Source organism: Corvus brachyrhynchos, unplaced genomic scaffold (genome assembly GCF_000691975.1).
Source record: "Corvus brachyrhynchos isolate BGI_N302 unplaced genomic scaffold, ASM69197v1 scaffold30, whole genome shotgun sequence".
Classification (NCBI taxonomy): Eukaryota; Metazoa; Chordata; class Aves; order Passeriformes; family Corvidae; genus Corvus; species Corvus brachyrhynchos.
In genome coordinates, this window is record NW_008235742.1 from 489,375 (window position 1) to 509,394 (window position 20,020).

Here is a 20,020-nt window from a genome sequence, read left to right on the forward strand (position 1 = left end):
CCGCGTGCCGTCTGCTCCCGAGGGGCACCTGTACCTCCGACCCGCGGGCATGTGACACCCAGGGGACCTCACCCCATCACCCCCTGGTGCTGCATCCTCCTTCCTGCAGGCACTGCTGTGGCGTTGGGAATGTCCCATGGTGGGGGGTTCTGTGTCACCCCCAGCTGTCACCGAACCCTCGGGCACTGGGACAGTACAAGAGGTGCAGGAGCTGTTGGGAGGGGGAGAGCAGAGTGTGAGGAGTGTGTGGTGTGTTCAGAGGGGCACAGTGGGGGCGTCAGGGGTGTAAAGGGGGTGCAGGGACCGGTGCAGCGTTGGGGTGGGGTGTATGGCAAAGACTGGGTGCAGGGTGAGCCCAGGGGAGCTCAGCAGCTCACGCTGCCCCAGGGGCTCCCCTCCAGCTCCTGGTGGGTGACAGCGGGGTGGATTCACCCTGAACGCTGGCGTGTGGGCGCTTGGCGTGACAGCACCGGGAGGTGAGCGCGGGGGGAAACCGCAGGAGGCCCGGCATGAATCAGCCCCGCTGCTCAGAAACCTTCCTGGCTCTCCCTGCACTTCCCGGCGCAACCCCCGGAGCCCTGCCGGGACCCCCAGCCCCACGTGAGAGGGCGGGATGCGGCTGCGGCTCCGTGTGCCTCGCACGTGGCATCTCCTGGCCCCGCCGGCTCCAGGGACCGTGGGGACAGGATGGAGGTGGGGAAGGAAATATATTTGCATTATCCCCCCTTCTCGCACGCGTTAATGGCAAAGCGGCGGTGGGACCGCGGCCCCGGGGTGATGGCAGCACCTGTGGGACGTGCAGGGGTGACATCAAAGCGGTGGCAGAATCGCTGCCTCCCCCCTCGCTGCGGTTTCTGCAGATTTGACTAACTTTCTCCGCTTGGGGGGCAGGATGGGGGGGTGAGGGTGACTCTGCCAGGCCCCGGGGAGCAACAAGGGGGGCTCCCTGGCACAAAGCCACAGCTGTGGGAAACGGAGCTGAGGGAGGACAGGACCCCACTCATACACCCCCAGCCCCACGGTGTCCCCAGTGCCCAGGGGAGCAGCAATGGGGCTGGTACTGGGGGAGCTGGGGGGAGCAGGATGAGCCCCAGGTCTCACTGCGGGTGGGGGTAGTGGGGTCTGGGTGGAGCAGTGACAGCCCCAGCCTCCCTCACAGCCGTGCTCACGGCGGTCCCGGCAGAGAAAGGGAGGAACAGGGAGCTGCTGTGAGTGAGGGGATCCCCAAGCCGTCGGGGGCACCTGGGTTATGTGTGAGGCTGAGGAGCATCACCTCCCACCCGGAGCATCCTCCGTGGCCATGGAGCACCGCTTGCAGCCCAGGACTATTTCCCATCCCACCATCGCCGCAGCCCTGCGGGTGCCGCCGGGCAAGCGCTGCCGCAGGGGCCGGAGCCGTGCGGGTTGGAAGTAGATTCTTCTAAAAACAATAGTCTGCTGGGACTTTCCTGTCGCCGGCGTGTGACAATTGCCAGCCGTTCCCCGTGTCCTCGATCCCCCGAGGATTTCGCTGCCAGGTGCCGACTCGCTGCCATGCAAATGCGGCGCCAGATATAACCCGGCTGGAGGGGCCGGTTCGGTGGCTCCCCGGGGGCTTCACTTCCCTCCCGGCGCAGCGAGGGGGGCATCAGGCGTGACACGAACCTGCTGCCCGCGTCGTGGTGCCCCGTGGACAGTCGCGCCCCTGTCCCTGCTTGTGCTGCACCCGCGTGTCCCGGTGAGAACCCCGGGGCTGCAGAGCTCCCCCAGAGCTGGGGGCACTTCAATGTCCCTTCTCGCTGTCGCTCAGCACAGAGGTGGCTCTGCTCACCCCCTGCCCCCAGAATTTGGGAACCCGGCCCACGCGGAGGGTGGGAAAACGCCGCCGGGTCCCCGCCGGGCCAGCGCGGGGAGCGTGACTCAGTGCACGGCTGGGGAATTGGGACACGGAGGAGGTGGTGGCAGTGACTCAGGCCTCCCTGTCCCCTCCCGGCACTGCCGGGTTTTGGGTGCTGGACCGCTCCCCGCGGGAGCAGGAGCCGGCCGGGATGCTCCAAGGATGCAGCGCGGCACCCGGAAGAGTTTTATGGGATTTTTTGTGCGTTAGAAAGCGTGTTTCAACACGAGGACAGGAGAAACAAGTTCCTCTGTGCTCTATCACGATTACAGCTATCAGCAGATAAGGATCTCTCTGTCACAACACCAACTGAAGGTTTCTGTGAGCCTTTAAAGGGGTTTGGCTCCAGGCAGGAGAAGGCTGAGGGGTTTTGGATCAAACCAGTTCTTATTAAGGGAAAAACCAGGGTGGGAAGACGCCGTGGGACTCGCTGTCCCCAGCCCCGAGCCCCCTCTGTCTCAGCCAGCCCTCGGAGTCACCCGGCAGCAGCAGGGGAAAAGACCCCTCAGTGCTTGTGTTGCATCCGGGCTGGGAAGGAAGTGAAGGGAAAAGAAAAAAGGGATCCTCTGACTTTCTTCTCGGTTTTTTTCGTTTCTGTTTCTCAAGCGTGTCCAGCTCTTGCGGCAGAAGGTGTCGGGGGGAATGAAACAAGCGCGAACAGCGTCAGCCGGGTAAAGCAGGTGCTAAAAGGGCCGGGGGGGTTGGTGTGAGCCTCCACCCTCCGCCGCCGGGATGTTTCCATGCGGCTGACGCGCTCCGGCACGGCGGGCACAGCCCCAGCACCCCGCGGGGACCACGAGCCCACCCCACAGCCCAAGCGTGGGGCTGAGCTGCCTCCACCTCACAGCTCTGGGGTTAAATCGTTCCTCTATTTACCAAAACTGTGTCCAGCACCATTTTCCAGCAGTCAGAGGAGCAGACGATGTTATTTTACGCCTCTGACTGTATCGGTTACTCCACTGAGTAACAGGTTCTGCTGAGCACAGCCCCCACCACGGCTCGGCACCCCCTGGGGACACACCACGGCTCACAGGTTCCATCACACCTGTGGGATTTACAGCTCCCAGAGCTGATGGGCACCGGCAGCTCCAGCCCCAGCGCTCATTCCCACTCCTCAGCCAGCTCTGCTGGTCATTTCCCAGCTCTGTTTTAATGGCTGACAGAGTAGACATGAGTTTATTGACATTTTTAAAACTTCAGTAAACCTTTAAACACCAGAGGCTTGTTTCTTGGTGCCAAAAGCTCCTTCCCTGAGGCTCCCCTGCCCACTCTTGGGGTGTAATTCATCAGTTAATGAAGAACCAAGCGAGACAGACACACCAAGGCACTGGAGAATGCTCCAAACCTGTTCCAGACCAAAATAACCAAGCCAGGAGCAGAATAAATCAGGGTGCCAACCAGTACCAGCAGTTTTTCCATCTATTTTCCCAGACGAGGCAGTTTCCAGAGCTCCTCCAAGCTCTGAGACCTGCCCTGGACCAACACAGCCCCTCAACATCCAGACACGGCCCAATGGGATTCCCACCTCCGAAGCCAGCGGCTCCAGGGCAGCACTGTGGGTCAGGGGTGAACATGGGTGTGTGAAGGGACAATTCAAGTGTATTCTTCAATGAATCCATTGCCCAATCCACCTATGGAAAATAAGATTTTTGGATGGTTCCAGGAGGCATCTCTCTGCAGATTCCTTTAGGAACCTGCCTTTGCCTGCTCTCAAGTCAGCACATCGTCATTATTTAAATACTTTATTCATTTATTGACAATTCTTTGGTGTTGAAAACTAAGCCATTGAAAAGCAAGCTCATCACAAAATTAGAAGTTGATAAAGACAACCACAATGTCCTAAAAATGTTGGACTGAGAAATGTCAGGGCAGCAGTGGAACCTTCTCTTTGTTCTCTGGGAATTCTCTCACTCCCTTTCCCTCCCTTTTCTGGACCCAAGAGCTTGGCCCTTGGGGCTGATCCTTGGTGGAACTGCAGCCTCCCTCACAGGAGGAGGATTGGTCCCACTGTGACACGGGTGTTCATTAGGGGAGAGCCAACATGCACCTTTCTCATGATGGGGCACTGGGAAACATCCTAAACCTGCTTTATAGCTCCACACATAACAGCAAAAGAGTTCTCCTCAACCCCAGGGACAGCAGGATCCTGGATTAGCACTTCCACAGCACTCTGGATACTCAAGCACACTACAGGCTGATTTATCCCACTCCAGACCCACCCTTAGTGGGAAAAATGAATATAAATTTCTTATTTTGTACATTAAAATTCAGGGAGGAAATAATTGAGCCAAAAGAATTCAGAGGGAGGGATGAATTTCAGTATTTCTTGACCCTCAGCTCTCCAGCCTTCCCTCAGGGAAGCGACTGGATCACCAGAGATAACACAAAAGCAACACAGCTCTCAAACCACACAAGGGATGCAGAAAGTCCATCAGAACACTCTTAACTACAGGATACAAAAATACTTTGCAAAGACTAAACCTTCACTCAGCAAAGGCGTTACCAAACCCCTCTCCAGCACAGGGACACTGCCATGGCTGTGGGGCCATGGGGGCGATTCAAAGAACTGTTGTAAAAACTGGCTTCGAAGGGATGGCAGCTGCTCGAGGTGCGCAGCAGCACCTCCCGAGGGCCATCCCAGTGGGGGTGTGGCTCTCACACACCTGCCTGAGGTCTCACCTGTCCACAGCTGGCCAGGGCCACCCTGTGGGTACAGGGATGGCATGGCCACGTGTCCTGCTGTGGGAGCAAGGCAGAGGCACAACACAGAGCACAGCTTCGTCCTCATTCTCGGCACCCATCAGAAAGAAGGAGTTTCCAGCAATGAAAATTGGGATTTCTCCCAGCCCACATGGATGAGCCAACCAGTGACCTCACTGGGTATCCCAAAAATATGTATTGTTAAAAAATCCCAACCCCAAATAGGTCTCATTTCTTATTTTCCTCTTACTGAGTGACTTTAAAAAAAGTCAGCAGTGGGGTAAGAAAATTGAAAGTGTGGTGGGGCCACACATTCCTTAGGGCTTAGGGGAAAATCTTTAAGGAGGAATTAATAATCCCTCCCTTTTCCTGCCCTAGTTTTCCTTGTTTTGGTGATGAGCCATTGGGAGGCCATTGGGATTATAACTAGGAAAAGCTCCTCCAACACGCTTCTGACCATACATCTGAATGAGCAGGGGAATTGGCATGAAAACCTTTTGTGCTGACTTAAAGCAAACTCTATAAAAACAAACACAAGTTAAAAATTGAAAACATCATAAATGGCTCTGAAGTTTCACAAAAATAAAGTTCATATCAAAACCAGTCTCTGCTCCTGGTGTTTCCCACAGTCCCACTCACCACAGCAGCCAGGCAGAGATGCTACAGAACACTGAACTACTGGGAAAGATGAATTTTAAAAAGTGTCACCTCCTTGTGACACTCTTAAAACTGGCCTAGAAAAATACTCAAGAAATTTCATTATACTAATTAAAAACCCAACCAACCAAGCCTCCCCTCCAATTGAAAACAAAGCCTTTGACCTTGGAAAACCGGTCCCTTCACTTGAGCACGACTCTGTGCTCTCCCCGAGCTATGTGTGAGGAGAACTCATACCGGTCGTGGCTCCGGTAGCCGCAGACGTTGCACTCGAAGGGGTCACGGAAGCCGTGGCAGCCCATGTGGATGGTGAACATCACGTAATCCAGGAAGAGCACGCGGCAGTGGTCGCACCGGTACACCCCAATGGCCTCCCCTTCCTTGTTGATGACCTTGAAGGCATCGCGTGGGCATATGGCGGGTGGCTTGATGATGTCGTACGGCCTTGGGAAATCCTTCAAGGCCTGGAGGCCATTGCGGGTTGGAGCCGGGATCACCTGGCTCTGGTGGAAGGTGGGATTGGGCCTCTCCTCGTGGTTGCTGTCAGTGTCTGTGGAGTCGTGGCCGCTGTTGTTTGGGGAAAGGCCCCTGTCGGATGACAGGCTCTTGTCCCTGAGGTGGCCGTGGCTCTTCTCGGCCTCCAGCGTGGTGCCGTTGGGCACGTCGGCACGGGGCATTGGCAGCGGGTACAGGCTGCTGATGACCGGCACCATCTCGGCCGTGGGGGCCGGCGGGGTCTGCACGAGCGGGCGCAGGGCCTCGGCCCCGAGGTAGGTGATGGCGTTGTTGATGGCCTGGTCCATCATGCGCCCGTGCATCATCTCGCTCTCCTTTTCGTACAGGAAACTGGTGTTATAATTGACATCAAAGCTGGGTCGTTTCTCACCTGCAAGAGATGAGAGGTGACAATTACCTGGGTGGGTAAAGAACTATTTAAACCTCTTGATGACTTTTGTAAAGGGTCTCTGTGAAGTGAAGGGGCATTATATGTTCTCTGCTGAAAGAGGCTGTTCTTAGACTCAAGTAGCTTTTGGGTGGGGTTTTGTTGATTTTTATATTTTCTTAAACCTCAGGCTTAGAAGCAAACCAGTTTAATAGAGGAGGTGGTGAGGGTACTTTTTGAGAGACTCATCTTTGACAACTCCTTGGGCACTGAAGTCAGTTTTCCCACTGTCCTTTGACAGCTACAGCTTCCTCTGCACCACAGCTGGCTTCTTGGACCTCTACACAGGTATTCAGGTAAACTAATACTGGCAGATATAAATATAGATATAAACCCCTCACATTTAGGGTCACTGAGTACGGGGTTAGGGAAAGGTTTTCCTCTGAGTGTGCTGGGGCTTGGAAAGCTCTGGACTGGACAGAAGTGGAGGAGAGCGCACCTGAAATTCTTTTCACACCTCTCTGGGCAGCACAGTGCAACTCCTGTTCTCTGTGCCAGCCGCAAGGAGGAAACAAGCTGCACCCCAAAAGCACTAAAGGCATTTTGGGGGTAAATGTCTAGAAATAAGTAACTGAATTCTGTGGTTACTAAAACCATAAACTTGTTCATCACTTAAAAAAATACAAAAAAAAGACCAGATGAAAGGTTTCACGTGCAAGTGACTCGCAAACATTAGATCCACGAACCTCTTAGTTACGGTAACTCGACTGGTGCAGATGTTTATCAGTCACCTGTCAACACCGTGACTCAATGTGTATGAAACTCGTGGGGTTTCACTGCAGAGGCAGAAAAACCCAGAGAGCTCACGTTTCTCTTATAAAACACTCCAAAAGGTTAACGAACCACAAGAGTGTAACTGCTTCCAGCCCTCAGCACCACTCGCCATCCAGCTTCACATGGAAGGAAACAAAATGCCACAGTACTTTTGAGTGACTCATAAAAGCAGCTCCAGGCAAGTGAAAGATGTGAATAACTTGGAAATTTAAAAATAAAAAAAGGCAACAAAAGCAAAAAAGACAGGACTGCCTAAAAATTTTGGTGTTAGGATTCACTGTCATAATGTAAGACACAAAAACCATGATGTATGATCACAGGATTGTGGAATATCCCAAGCTGGAAGGGACCCACCAGGACCATCGAGTCCAGCTCCTAAAGATCACTGAAAGTCTTGCGGTGCTTTGTGATTCCACTGTCCTGGCGGATTTTAAGGTTCCCCCCAGGAAAAGGCTCTGAAGAGGGGCCTGGTGCAGAGGTGAAGAGTCAAGTGAAGGGTCTGGTGGTCCCTGCCCTTGTGTGGGACTTGTACTGGTACGCACGAGGCAGCTACTGGGGATGGAAATGTGAAAAAGAAAGTGGGCGAGACTCCTGGTGCTTGTCTGAATCACTGCAGAGCCCTCCATCATTCAGAGAAACGAGCCAAACAAAGATGCCTTGTTAGTGTATATCCCTGTCCCTGCTTCCTGACTAAATGAGACATCAGCACTCATTCCCAGATTTCCCAAGGAATCCCCACGCTGGGCTGTCAGATCCGAGATCTGACAAGGGCAGGTCAGAAAGGCACAGGAGTCAGACCAAGGTCGGACAGCCTGCTCCTGAAAATATCCTTCCCAGGGATACAAGAGACCAAGGGGGGAATGTTTTCACATTTAATTTAACAAGAACAATCACAGAAGCTCTAGAAAAACAGCAAGTTTCAGAAACTGCTTATTTTGTGCCTTTAGGTGAACTGTGATGGGTTCTCCAGCTTCTCCACACCTGTGTGTGCAGTGCCAGTTCATGCCATCCAGCACCAGCACAAATCCCAAAGGGTCTGGGCTGCACAGGTGCTCATTGGCTGCCAAAGGAAACCCCAAACCCACTAGTTCTTCATGTTAGGCCTATGCTGAGGGGGTGCATCCTGCTGCAGGCATGTTTAATAAAATGCATAAAGGTCAAACTGCTGGTGATTGCACAATGAGAGAGCTGAAAAAATGCTAAAATAGAGGAAGCTAAAGAATTACAAACCAATTTGCATTAGTATTGCTTTTTGAATCACAGCACGACATGTAAGGGCCGAGCTCCAAAGGCCCAGTTTCAGTCCTGAGCATCAAAGGCATTCAGATGGAGTGTGCTGGTGTGGCTGTGCTACGAGGTCACCTTTAGAAAGCCACAATAACGTAAAATAAATCAATAAATGTGACCAGTTTTCATAGATGAAAGCCCAGTGCACCCACCAAAGCCACTAGGAGCTCCATTACCTTCAAAAACTGAGTTAGTTTCCTGTGTGGATGGATCCAGCTGCACACCTTTATCTGGGATGCATCCAGCTGCACAGCTTTACCTGGATGGATCTGGCTGCACACCCTTACCTGGCTCTGGACCTGGCATACCCTGTGCCAGGGGTTTGGCTGCAGCAGCTGTGGGAGCCCTGCCTGCTCTCCCAGCCCACATCTCTCCCTCCCCACGTGGGCCCCACTCAGAAGGTGAACTTTATATTAAGCCATAAAAAAAAAAAAGCACTTGTTACCTTATATAACCCTACAAACAGCACAAATAAGGCTTCACCAGCACCAATATTATATAACTGCTGACTAAGGGTTTTCCTTAGGACACTGGGTTGCATTTTATTTTCTTTAAAGACAGGCTGATGAAATAAGACTGGCCAAGAGGATCAGGTGTTCGCTGAAACCCAGAACTTGCCTAACTAGTATTTAAGATCCCAAACATGCAAAACTCTGATTGTGTACAATTAAATGCGAAGAAAATACTATGGAGACATCTGCTTGCTTAAATTACCACAAGAAAGGATTTGATATTTTTTAATCATAGACAAATTTAGGAGGATGACTAAGAGAAATCCAATACTTTTCTGTCTTTAGGCCTTATTCCACACATGAATCCTGCAGGAATCTTTAGCTCCTGCTGACAAAACATTAACTTTCCTGTTCTTTGCCTGCTCTAGATCCTAGCAGAGAATATTTCAAATGCATAGATACAGAAATGGCACGTGGAAACTCATAAAATATATTTATAAATCACCTACATGAAGACACAAGGCACAACGGTAGCTTCCACCCAGTTTAAGCAGCCAACAGAACAAATTCTTTTTATTTTAATCAACCCCCTACAACAAATCACTAAAACCCCATCAGAAAAATCAGTGTTACTTTATTCTTTTGTATTAGGTGCTAAGCTTGAGCAGGATATTGAAAAGAAGCAGAGGCATTGTACTGTTTGTTACCGACCCGCACGTATTTAACTGTTGCAGATGAAAAGGGGTTTTGTTCTTACCAATAAATTTCTGAGGCATTGAGCTTTTTCTCTTTGCCACGTTGCTCGCTAGCCTGTCCAGCACAAGGGCTCTTTCAGTCCCCATCTCTGCCTTGATGTGCCTTGCCTCCACGCTGGCTAGGTTGGAAAATGTGAAAAGGAAGGAAAAAAAGAGAAAAAAACACAACACGTAGGTGAAAAGGGAAAAAAAAAGACAAAAAAAAGGAAGAGCTGACTGGTTTAATCTCCAGTTGGCCACATAACTGGAGGAAACAGTTTGGAGATATAATGCAAAGCTGGTTTTGCTTTTTCTGTCGTTCCTGCTCTCTGAGTACCCGTTGTGGTCAGTGGCAGCACAGCCCCGAGCTCACTCATGGGGGAGCACAAACCAGAACTGTCGCCAGTGAGAGGAAGTAAATGAACTGGCTGGAAGGTTGGTTAAGTTGCAGATGGAGAGAGAAGCTCTGCTGGCCTTTCTTTTTTATTCTGAGTAAGGCTGGGTGACACCTGCACACTCACAGTGCTTCGAGCTGCAGGAGGAGACACTCAGTCCTCTTGCTGCACTTTTCAGATATCAGTCATAGATGTCTTAACAAATCACTAAGAAACTTGTATGATATGTATCAGTGTTCCAGTAAAATAAAAGCAGTAAAACTTCTCAAAATTGAAAATTTCTAACTCTTTTTCTTCCCAGGTGTTACCGTCACAATTTTTTTTCCCAAATGCTACAGCTAAAACTAACTATGCATGTTACCTCTGTGTTTTAAAGCTTTTTACAACCTCCCAGATTTCTAATTTTTGGAAAAGTACCTGTGTCCTGTGATGACTCCTTTGGGACTGGGCCACTTAAGGCTCTTCCCGTTTTCCAGAGCTCTCCTCAGCTGTGCCAAGTACTGCCCAGCACTGCACAGAAGCTGTGCTTGCTCTCAGCTCCTGGAGGCTGCAGAGGCCTTGAGCTGGAGAGCTGCCACCTCATATCACTACTACCACACTAATACTGATCGTAACTGCTGTGGCTTCCCCCCAAACCCTGCTCACACCTCAACAACACCCATCTGGAGTGGCACTTTTATATCAAAAATTATAATAAAGAGTAAACTCATTGCTAAGAGTACCGGTGACAGGGATCACTATGCTGAGAAGTGGACACACCTTAATGGACTGCCCAAGTCTGTAGGAGTTGGAATCTCCAAGCTGAGGACAAAGGGGCTGATTTACTTTCCCAAGGTAGTATAAAAGGTTGGATCTCACTGTGAGAGAGTCCTGGTTGCTGTGTTACTGTACATACACCAACATATCTAAATATAGAATCATGGAAACATGGAATGATTTGAGTTGGAAGGGACCTTGAAGATCATGCATTCCCACCCCCTGCCGTGGGCAGGGACACCTTCCACTAGCCCAGGGTGCTCCAAGCCCTGTCCAAACTGGCCTTGGACACTTACAGGGATGGAGCAGCCTCAGCTTCTGTGCCAGGGCCTCCCCACCCTCAGAGGGAAGAATTTCTTCCTACATCCCATCCCAACCCTACCCTCTGGCAGTCTAAAACCACTGTCCCTTGTTCTGTCACTCTCTGCCTGTATAAAAAATCCTTCTGCCTCCTTTTTATAAATCCCTTAAGGCACTGGAAGGCCAAAATGAGGTCTCCCTGAATATATGAAGCACAACCTAAGTAAGAGACAAGCAGTGCCAGAGGAAAGTGATAGGAACACTTTGGTATCACTTCAGTCCTGCTAAATACAGATTTATTGAGTATCAGACTTAAATTTCTGTTTGCCCAGTAGAGCAAGTGCTGAAAGTGCAGCTTCATCCTTCCCAGCTCTGTGCAGCCTTTCCCTGAGCGTTTCAGTCTGTCCTCTGTACCTGTTTGTCAGTGCTGCTCCTGATAACACGAGTTTCAGTCAGCACAAACCATGACTCACCAAACCTCAGCCAGAACTATTTGTTCATGTTTGTTCAGCAGTTTGAAAACGTGAAGTGTTTCAGAGGTACTTGGTGCCACAAACACCAGCTATGAATATGAGTCAGTGAGGATGGGATAACAGGGCCTGGCTCCACTCGGTCACAGTCCTGGGACCTTGGGATGTACGTGACAACCAGCCCTGTGCTGGGCATGAAGTGCCTTGAAGGTAATAACACACTGCTCTTTTAGTTTCAGTTTTATTTCAAATTACTCCAGTATGTTTGGAGGCTCCCATAAATATATTCATCCCTGCTCCCAGCATGAAATACCCAGACACGATGTAAGAGCTGCATGAAGTGAGACAAAACACCAGGTTAAGGTGACACTCTGAGGGGAAGGGAGGGAGGCAGAGTGTAATCACCTACTTGGGCTTGGGCCAGAAGCTCTAGTTTGGTCTTGAAAATTATAGGATTTTTAATTTCAGGACTTCTGTTTAATTCTCATGCTCCAAAGCCTGGCATATTCATCCTGAGTTCTTTATATTAACGTTAGATGACAGTAGTCCAAAGTTCGAACTACTCCCAACCCCAAAACCTCATAATCTTGACTGGATCATTGCACAAGTCATTAACAACAGTAATCTAAATTTTCAAAACCCCAACAACCCTGAACAAAATAATACAAACAGTGCTGTGTAGTCAAAAATGTACTTTTTTCTTTGTAAAAAAAAAAAAAAAGAAAGAAAACACAATTCACCCATATCATAAAAACAGCTCCCTGGTCCCTACCAGTTCTTTGTTTTTCTGATTTTGTTGTTCTAGTTCCTCTTTTTCTCAGTCTTTACCTCCAGGAGTTGCACCCTGAGGACCCATGGGTTGCTCTAGCAAAGCTTTAATTCCACATTTTCAGAATCTTTTTCCCTATCCTAACAGGACTCAGCACGGAGCTGCTGTCGGCCCTCCCAGCCCCAGGAGCACACTGGAAGTTGCACTTAGCATATCAGGGATGACTTGTCAACATTATTTATGTGCCACCAAGGGAACTTTAATTGTTAAATTAATGTCAGGAGGGCAGACGAGGGCTTCTTGCAGGGATAACAGAGTCTTTCCTCAGAGGAGATCTGCAGAGACAGTAACTATTGACCTACATAACATGTTCTGGGACTTCTGTAGAATCAATCTCCCAGCTTCATGGTTCTCTGCCCTTTTATTTTAATGCTGAGGGTCTTTGCTTTCACATTAAGATTTCTGACTCCTTGCTACCGCCTGTTTTTTCTTAAAGAAAAAAATATTTATGGGCCACAAAAGATCTTTGATGACATTTTCACAACCTGGCCTGAGGGGAAAAGTGTCTGCTCCCAATAAGATGAAGGTGGTTATACAGGTTCTCACCCACAACACTGCTCTCTGTACCCAGAAACTAACTGAAAATTATGTCATCCAACTTTTTCTTCTGGATCACTTATTAAACAATCCAAGATTAATATTTAGCATTTAGGAAACCTTTTTTTAATCACTCCAAATTCTCCAAAGGCTTCTCAAACACAGAGAAGTAATCACGCCCTGTGTTCCTCTTCAATGATCCTCCCTCTGGACAATTCCACTGCATATTGTGATTTAAATAACTAAGTAATGCACTATAATGTCACATGGACACTATAACATGTATCTAAAAACAAAATTCAGGCTGGACTAACTGAAATGGTCAAGTGCTTTGCTCAAAATTACACTGAGAAAAAAAAAAAGTATAAAAAATCCAGACTTCCAAAGCACTGAATGTACAGCAGCCTGGGATCTCAGGATATCCAGCAAGCTCAGGGCTCTGATGGCTCAACTGCAGGATGAGAAGGCAAAAAAAACCTCCGAAGATGCTGAAAGAAACTCTGCAGCCCAAATAAATCACCTTGTCCCTTTTGGTCAGATCTAATCAGTGACTCTGGAATTACATGGGAAGTTGAGCTCCTAAGCATGGAATTTTATATGGTATTAAAGCTGGGTGCCCCTCTCCTGCTCAGCCAGCAGCAGGGCTGAGGATGGTCTCCACTGACCCCCCGAGAGGTGTCCATGCTGCTCTCAGCACTGCTGCCCATCTCAGAGTACATCTCAGATGTAATCCTGCCTGTACAAAGCACTTCCAGAGGACCATTTTCCTGCCAGTGTGAATTATTCATTATGAAGACTCTTCATGTTGTCTTGTGAGTGCTGGGTGAGGAGCTACCACTCCGAACAGTGCTGTTCCCTGGCCATCATGGGTTCACTGAGTGGTTTGGGTTGGAAGGGACCTTAAGGATCATCTTGTACCACCCCCCTGCCAGGGGCAGGGACACCTCCCACTAGGCCAGGTTGTTCCAAGCCCTGTAGAACCCAGCCTTGAACACTTCCAGGGATGGGACATCCATCTCTAGGCACCATGTCACTCTGTAGCTGGAGAGAGAGCGGATGATCTCCCAGCCCCAAGCACACACCAACACTCACCCTGCACTGAGCTGTTCCCATAGTGTGGTTTCTGCCACACCAACCAATGTGAGTAGAATTTTTAGAACATGCAGATATCGTTAGCAAACCCCCCAAGTACAAAGCTGAGCTGAAATTAGAGGCATTGCTTCCTGTAGCATCTCTGTGTGGTCACTCAAGAAGGGAGAGTGGAACAGAATTGGGTGATTGTGCAATGAGAACAATGTGAGAGAGATGGTTATCAGGAACAATGCTCCAACTGTATTGTTACATGAAACTTTTCTTTTAGAAATATTTCCACATTTGGAACATGCAAGCCTGGCACTAAAAAGCAACTAGAATGGTTACTATGGTCCTTATGCTTTTAAACATGTTAATCAATTAGGGATGATGGCATGTAGAGCACTTTTGTGTCTAAAGATGGCTCCATGTGAGAATCATAGAATTGTGGAATGGTTTGAGTTGGAAGGGACCTTAAAGGTCATCCAGTTCCACCTTCCTGCCATGGGCAGGGACACCTTCCACCAGACCAGGTTGAGAAGCTTGCGAGGAATTCAGAAAAACACCAAAATTCAAAATGATGTGGAGAAGTAGAGAAAGGGTCCGTAACGGAAGGAGGATGTTTACTAAGCACAAATGCAAAGTGCTATACTTAGGGGAAAAAAATAAATGGAATGTAGTAAATGACCTCCTGAGAGTCTTTCCAGCTTTCCCACTCCCTGATTCTGTCATCCAACTTGCTGTTGATACCAGGGAACTGGATGGAAATGCCCTAGAAGTTCCCATTTTTCATAAAGTTTCCTACTTCCCTAACAACACTGCAATATTTGTAAGGGTGTGAAGGTCTCCAAGGCCAGGGAGCAGCCACCTCTTGGCACGCTGGGAATTTGCATTCCCTGTGACCAGTTAAGGCTCCCTGCACTGCTGCAGCAAGGACTGCACCTCAGGCTCGGGATAAGGGGTGAAATGTTGCTATTCTGAAATGCTTCTAAACCATGAGAATGATTTCAAAGCAGAAACCTGCAGCAGATCTCATGTTTTCCATTTTCACGGGTGGACATGTTGAGTGTTTGCCATCATGGGAGTGTGTACTGTAACACAAACCACAGTTACAACGTGTAGGGGTTCTCACGAAACCCAAAACTTGCTGAGGTGCTGATAACCAGTTACTTCTACTAATACTCCAAGAAATATGTTGTTTGCTGACAAGAAGAGAGACCCCCAAAAACTATAAAACTATTAAAAACCTCTATGAAACACTTTGTTAAATCATTGTTCTTTGGGAGTTTTCCTGCATGTGTCACAAAGCCTGAAACACCAACCTACTCACTCTGCACAACATAGGGATACCTGTACCCAAGGTTATCATCACATATCAATGGCTCTTCCCACTGATATTCAGGCCTGGCTTGTGATGATTCTTGCAGAATCTTGGCCTTACTGTTGTTGATAGAGTTATTACGAGGAAATTCCTCTCTGTGAGGGTGGGGAGGCCCTGGCACAGGTTGCTCAGAGAAGCTGTTGCTGCCCCATCCCTGGAAGTGTCCAAGGCCATGTTGGATGGGACTTGAAGCAACCTGGGATACTGGAATGTGTCCCTGCCCATGGCAGGGGGTAGCATTGGATGATCTTCAAGGTCCTTTCCATCCCAAACCCTCTTTGATTTCATGTTTCCATTATTTGGTGGTTTTTCAAGGCTGCATAGCAAAAGATGGGAGCCTGAATTCTGAAACTGTAGCCTCAGCTCTGCTTAGATCAGTCACAAAATCCTTTGGGAAGTCACAGCCACTCCCTGACTCTGAATGGGAAGCTTTCCTGACGTTCAGGTAAATCAAGGACAAAGTGGTTACTTTTCACCAAAGTATTTTGGAACTGCGGCACTGAGACTGCAAAATGGAAAATAAGAAAAAGCCCATGTTTTGATACATTTTATCTTTTCCGAAGGCAGCTCTATACTCAAAGCCGCCTTTTACCTCTCACTCCCTCCTAAGCTGATCTGTCAGTGAGTTTTGGGATACCACTCCCTTTTCATGTCCTGGATCCAGGCCACTGGAACTGCTGCAAATTCTAACAGTTCTTATTCTAAAGTAATAGAATAAGAACACACCAAGACAGGAACAACGGTTGTCAACAACTCATCCCGTAAAATGAGCCACATAACAGCATTAATGTAGGAATAATTTAACTCACTGATCATCACCTCCAGAAATGCTGGGTACAAGGTATTTTTACACAAAGTAACTGAGAAAGGAAAAAGCGATTAAAATAAAAGCACTCTCTAACTACCTGCCTGAGGACTGTGATAAACCAGCCCCTTTAGAACATTATAGCCCCTCAGGTTACTGAAAAGGTGTGTAGGAAAAGCTGTTCTCAGGCTGTGGGTTAACAGCTCACCAGATGCCCTTTTACAAGCCCTGTAATGTACCCAAACCCCAAAACCACTGTAATGTGATAAACTCACCGGCCTCACACATGCCAGCGTTCTGCAGGTAGGTCCGGCACCGCTCCTTGTGCTCCTCTAATGAGCTCCTCTGCTTGTAGCTCCTTCCACAAAACTCACATTTGTACGGCTTCTCCACTAGAACAAGAAACAATAAAATAATTAAAATAACCACAAGAAACCACTAAAACGCTGTCTTGCTTGAAGCGTGATGGTTTTAGCATTGTGCTTGTGGGGGACAGCACCATACTGCTGGCCTTGATTAAATCAGAATCTCATTTATCCTTGGCAGATAAGCTCATCTTTGACTTTGATTCTTTGTGAGGTTGAACCTTTTTCTGTACAGTGCAGTGCAGAGATAACATCTATCATTTAGAATCAAGGTTTTCTTTCTGAACCCATGTAGAACACAGGATAGACAAATTCAAGGGCAAGCACAACCTGGCTCTTGCAGAACTGGGGCAACTAAGATGGAATTATACCTGGCTTGTTATCCAAGTCACCTCAGCTCTGTGCCTCCATTTCCCCATCTGTAAAATGGACAGAACACCCTACCAGGCTTGAGAAGAAACATCTGTTGAGCATTTTAAGAGATTCAGATGAAAGGCACTACACCACGGTGAGGTGGCAATAGAGTCATCTGCCTGGGATTATGCTCGTGGAGCTTTCCTCACAGCTTAGAATGGGATGGGAAGAAGTCCCAGCAAAGCACATCTGTCTCACACTCTCCTCAAGTTCAGAGCTTGCTGGCATAGCCAGCTCCACTCATATGAGCTGACAAGCTGGTGATAGGTCAAAGGTTAGACTTGATAATCTTGGAGGTCTTTTCCAACCAAAATGATGCTGTGATTCTGTAAAAATACCACGGAGTTATTTGTGCAAGCAGGTTTGTGGGCTGTGACATGGGTTCCCCTGGTCCCTCTCTCCGCACCAAGAACAGAGCCAGTCCCGAGTTGGCTCCAGGAGCACCAGTGAGTGGTCACTGCTCTGTGTTGACCCTTTCACAGGCTGAGCAAACCTTGCTGACTGTCTTTTCCACACCGAGTGTCCCAGTGACACACATCCAAAACACATGGAGTGCCTGTGAAGTCACTTACCAGAATGTGTCCTTAAGTGACCCGTAAGCGCATCCCTCCTTTGGCAGGCATAACTGCACAGGTGACACTTAAAAGGTTTTTCCCCTGTGTGTAGTTTAATGTGGCGGAGGAGGTTTCCCTTCTGAGTAAAGGAAGCTCCGCACTGATTACACTGGAATGGCCGTTCACCTTAAAATGACATACAGAAAAGGACATTTAATGGTTACGTGGGTATCATGCTGTCCTCTGCCTTTTTGGAAGAGGAAAGAATGAGATATTGGATTGATTTCTTTCTATAGAAACACACAGAGTGTGACTTCAGTGGGAGGGAGGTGCAGCTCTGGTGTCAGAGCTGCTCGTAGCATATGTAGAAAACACTGCACAGTTCTTCCATGGAAAGAAGCACTCCGGAGGAGGCTGATTCCAACAAGCCAGCAATTTTTAGAAGAAAAAAAATCTTATCTTACTGCAGGCTGAAACTTAAGATGCTCATTGGTTTGTTGCCAAAGTATAGCACAGAGAGAAATTTATACATAGACTGAAAATGGCAGCACAAAACCAAATTAACTTTTGCTTTGTGCCAGAAATACTGCAATTACATAGTGCCTTTCATCCAAAAATCTTAAAATGCCTCGCCAACTTGCTTTTAATAATATTCAATCCCGATAAAAAGAAAGGTGGGTAAAGTGAGGCACAGAACAGGGAGTAACTTGATAAAGATCACATGTGGTGTCAAGGACAGAACAAGGAAACCCTGATTTTGGTATCCTTTTTAAAAATAACTGGTCTAGATTAAAAATTATCATCCTTTCAGTACCCCAGCTCTTACAAGAACAACAGAGGGATATTTACCAGTGTGGCTACGCTTATGAACCATCAAGACATTGAGGCTAATGCAGGCTAATCCACAGATATCACAATTCATCTTTCCACTAGCTGGCCTGACGTTGTCATATGAACCCGAGTGTCTTTCCAGTTTAATGCTCTCATATTCATTATATTCTCTGGGATATGTGTAAGGCAGTTCAGATTCTTCCATGTTTTCCATAGGCTCGGAATTTAAAGCACTCTCCTCTCTTTCACTGTATTCACCTTTCACTTTAATCACATCATCTGCAGGTAAAACAAAGCACAGGAGTGAAAAAATGCTAATCTTATGCACAGTGAAGTATTTTAGGAAAAAAACACACTAAGAATTATATAAAACAACAGTATCAATCTTCCTAAAAGTTTTACTGAAACAAGCAAGAATGAAGAAATGAAGTCGAGACACGAAACTTCACTGGTCATGGACACTTAGTGATACTCACAGTGAGGTAACCCTTAAAAACAATTAACCTGCCTGGTAATTATCTTTGATAGAGAATTTCCTTCTACAGATTATGAAAGTCGAATACAGTACAAACGTCTCCTGAAATTACTAGCCAGGATTCAAAAGAAAACACTTATTCATACCACTCAAAATTATTATTTTTATAGAAATCAGCATTTCAGGTTACTCCTGTGAATTGGAAATACAGAAAGACAAAAATTCAAAAGAGTAATTTTATCTTATAACTTACACCTTCTTGTGGAACCTTTGGTGCTTGGAACAAGCCCAGGAAATATGTCTGGTCAGTGTAAAACTTCCCGTACTCCCATGGGATAGATTCTCACTAGTTAAACCTAATCAATAATCCTAATTTTCACTTGCAAATCAGTTTTTATCCATAGCTCTCAGACGTGTGAGGAGCAGTTGATATCTTGGTTTACTATGTGAGTAAAACTAGCAGAGGTAGGCTAAGGATTTCCTGATAAATAAATATATCCCAGAAATGCTAAAATGTTTGCCTGAAGTAATTTTGTGAGGATGTGGCAAAGAACCTGACACCTCCTGCAGATCAGCATCCAGGGCCTTCAAACAGGTTCCTGGACCTGTAGCCATGACCAGAGGAATCCAAAGGCATTGCCTAAATGAATGCAGCTCCATGACAAAGGTGGATGTAACAAGCAGCTAATGATTTACTAACAGAGTAAAAATACACGCAAATTGGTCACACTGTATAAACAGCTGATGATTCCCATCTTAGGGTGCTGAATTTCCTTTCCACGATTAACTCCAACACCACCAGCACTTCCATTAAAATCCTTAATAATTGCCAGGACAGCTTTTTCTACTTAAAGCTGGCTGAGAAAGTTGGGGCTCTTCTCAGCCTGGAGAAGAGAGGGTTGTGTGGAGACCTCATGGCACCTTCCAGTGTCTGACAGGGTCACAAGGGAGCCAGAGAGGGACAATTCATCATGAGCTGGAGTGACAGGACAAGAGGGAATGGCTTTAAGGTGAAAGACGGAAAATTTAGGTTGGGTATATGGAAGAAATTCCTCCCTGGGAGGGTGGGGAGGCCCTGGCACAGGGTGCCCAGAGAAGCTGTGGCTGCCTCATCCCTGGAAGTGTCCAAGGCCAGGCTGGACAGGGCTTGGAGCAACCTGGAATAGGGGAAGGTGTCCAAGGTGTCCCTGCCCATGGCAGGGGATGGAACTGGATGAGCTTTAAGGTCCTTCTAACCCAAACCATTCCATGGTTCTCTGACAAGAGACAGATTATGGTTGAAACTCAAGTTGTGCCTCAAGCTACCGAGTGAAGACGAGCACCACGAGATGCACCACACAGCTTCCTGTTTGAAAGTCTTGTTCTCTGGCCACCTGCTCCTCCCTCCAGCCGAGGGTTAGACAGTTCAATCTGG

General features: G+C 47.9%; 2 protein-coding genes across 6 annotated transcripts in view; one reads left to right on the top strand and one right to left on the bottom strand.

Annotated features, from left to right (window-relative positions):
- Positions 1–2,118, top strand: part of LOC103624067 (retinol dehydrogenase 8-like) — a 5,245-nt gene extending 3,127 nt beyond the window's left edge. The window contains exons 6-7 of the mRNA XM_017745248.1: positions 230–233; positions 1,353–2,118. Of these exons, the coding sequence (XP_017600737.1) occupies positions 230–233; positions 1,353–1,414 (66 nt within the window). The 3' untranslated portion in view covers positions 1,415–2,118. The remainder of the gene's footprint in view (positions 1–229; positions 234–1,352) is intronic.
- Positions 2,119–3,195: 1,077 nt separating this feature from the next.
- Positions 3,196–20,020, bottom strand: part of IKZF3 (IKAROS family zinc finger 3) — a 38,036-nt gene continuing 21,211 nt past the window's right edge. For 2 of the 5 annotated variants that reach the window (XM_017736210.1, XM_008635577.2), the window contains 5 exons: positions 18,150–18,410; positions 17,319–17,486; positions 16,243–16,359; positions 9,447–9,563; positions 3,196–6,119 (listed from right to left, as the gene is read on the bottom strand). In XM_017736210.1, coding sequence (XP_017591699.1) covers positions 5,416–6,119; positions 9,447–9,563; positions 16,243–16,359; positions 17,319–17,486; positions 18,150–18,410 — 1,367 coding nt within the window. In that variant the 3' untranslated portion in view covers positions 3,196–5,415. The remainder of the gene's footprint in view (positions 6,120–9,446; positions 9,564–16,242; positions 16,360–17,318; positions 17,487–18,149; positions 18,411–20,020) is intronic. The other 3 variants (XM_017736306.1, XM_017736271.1, XM_017736358.1) reach the window with 3 other exon arrangements.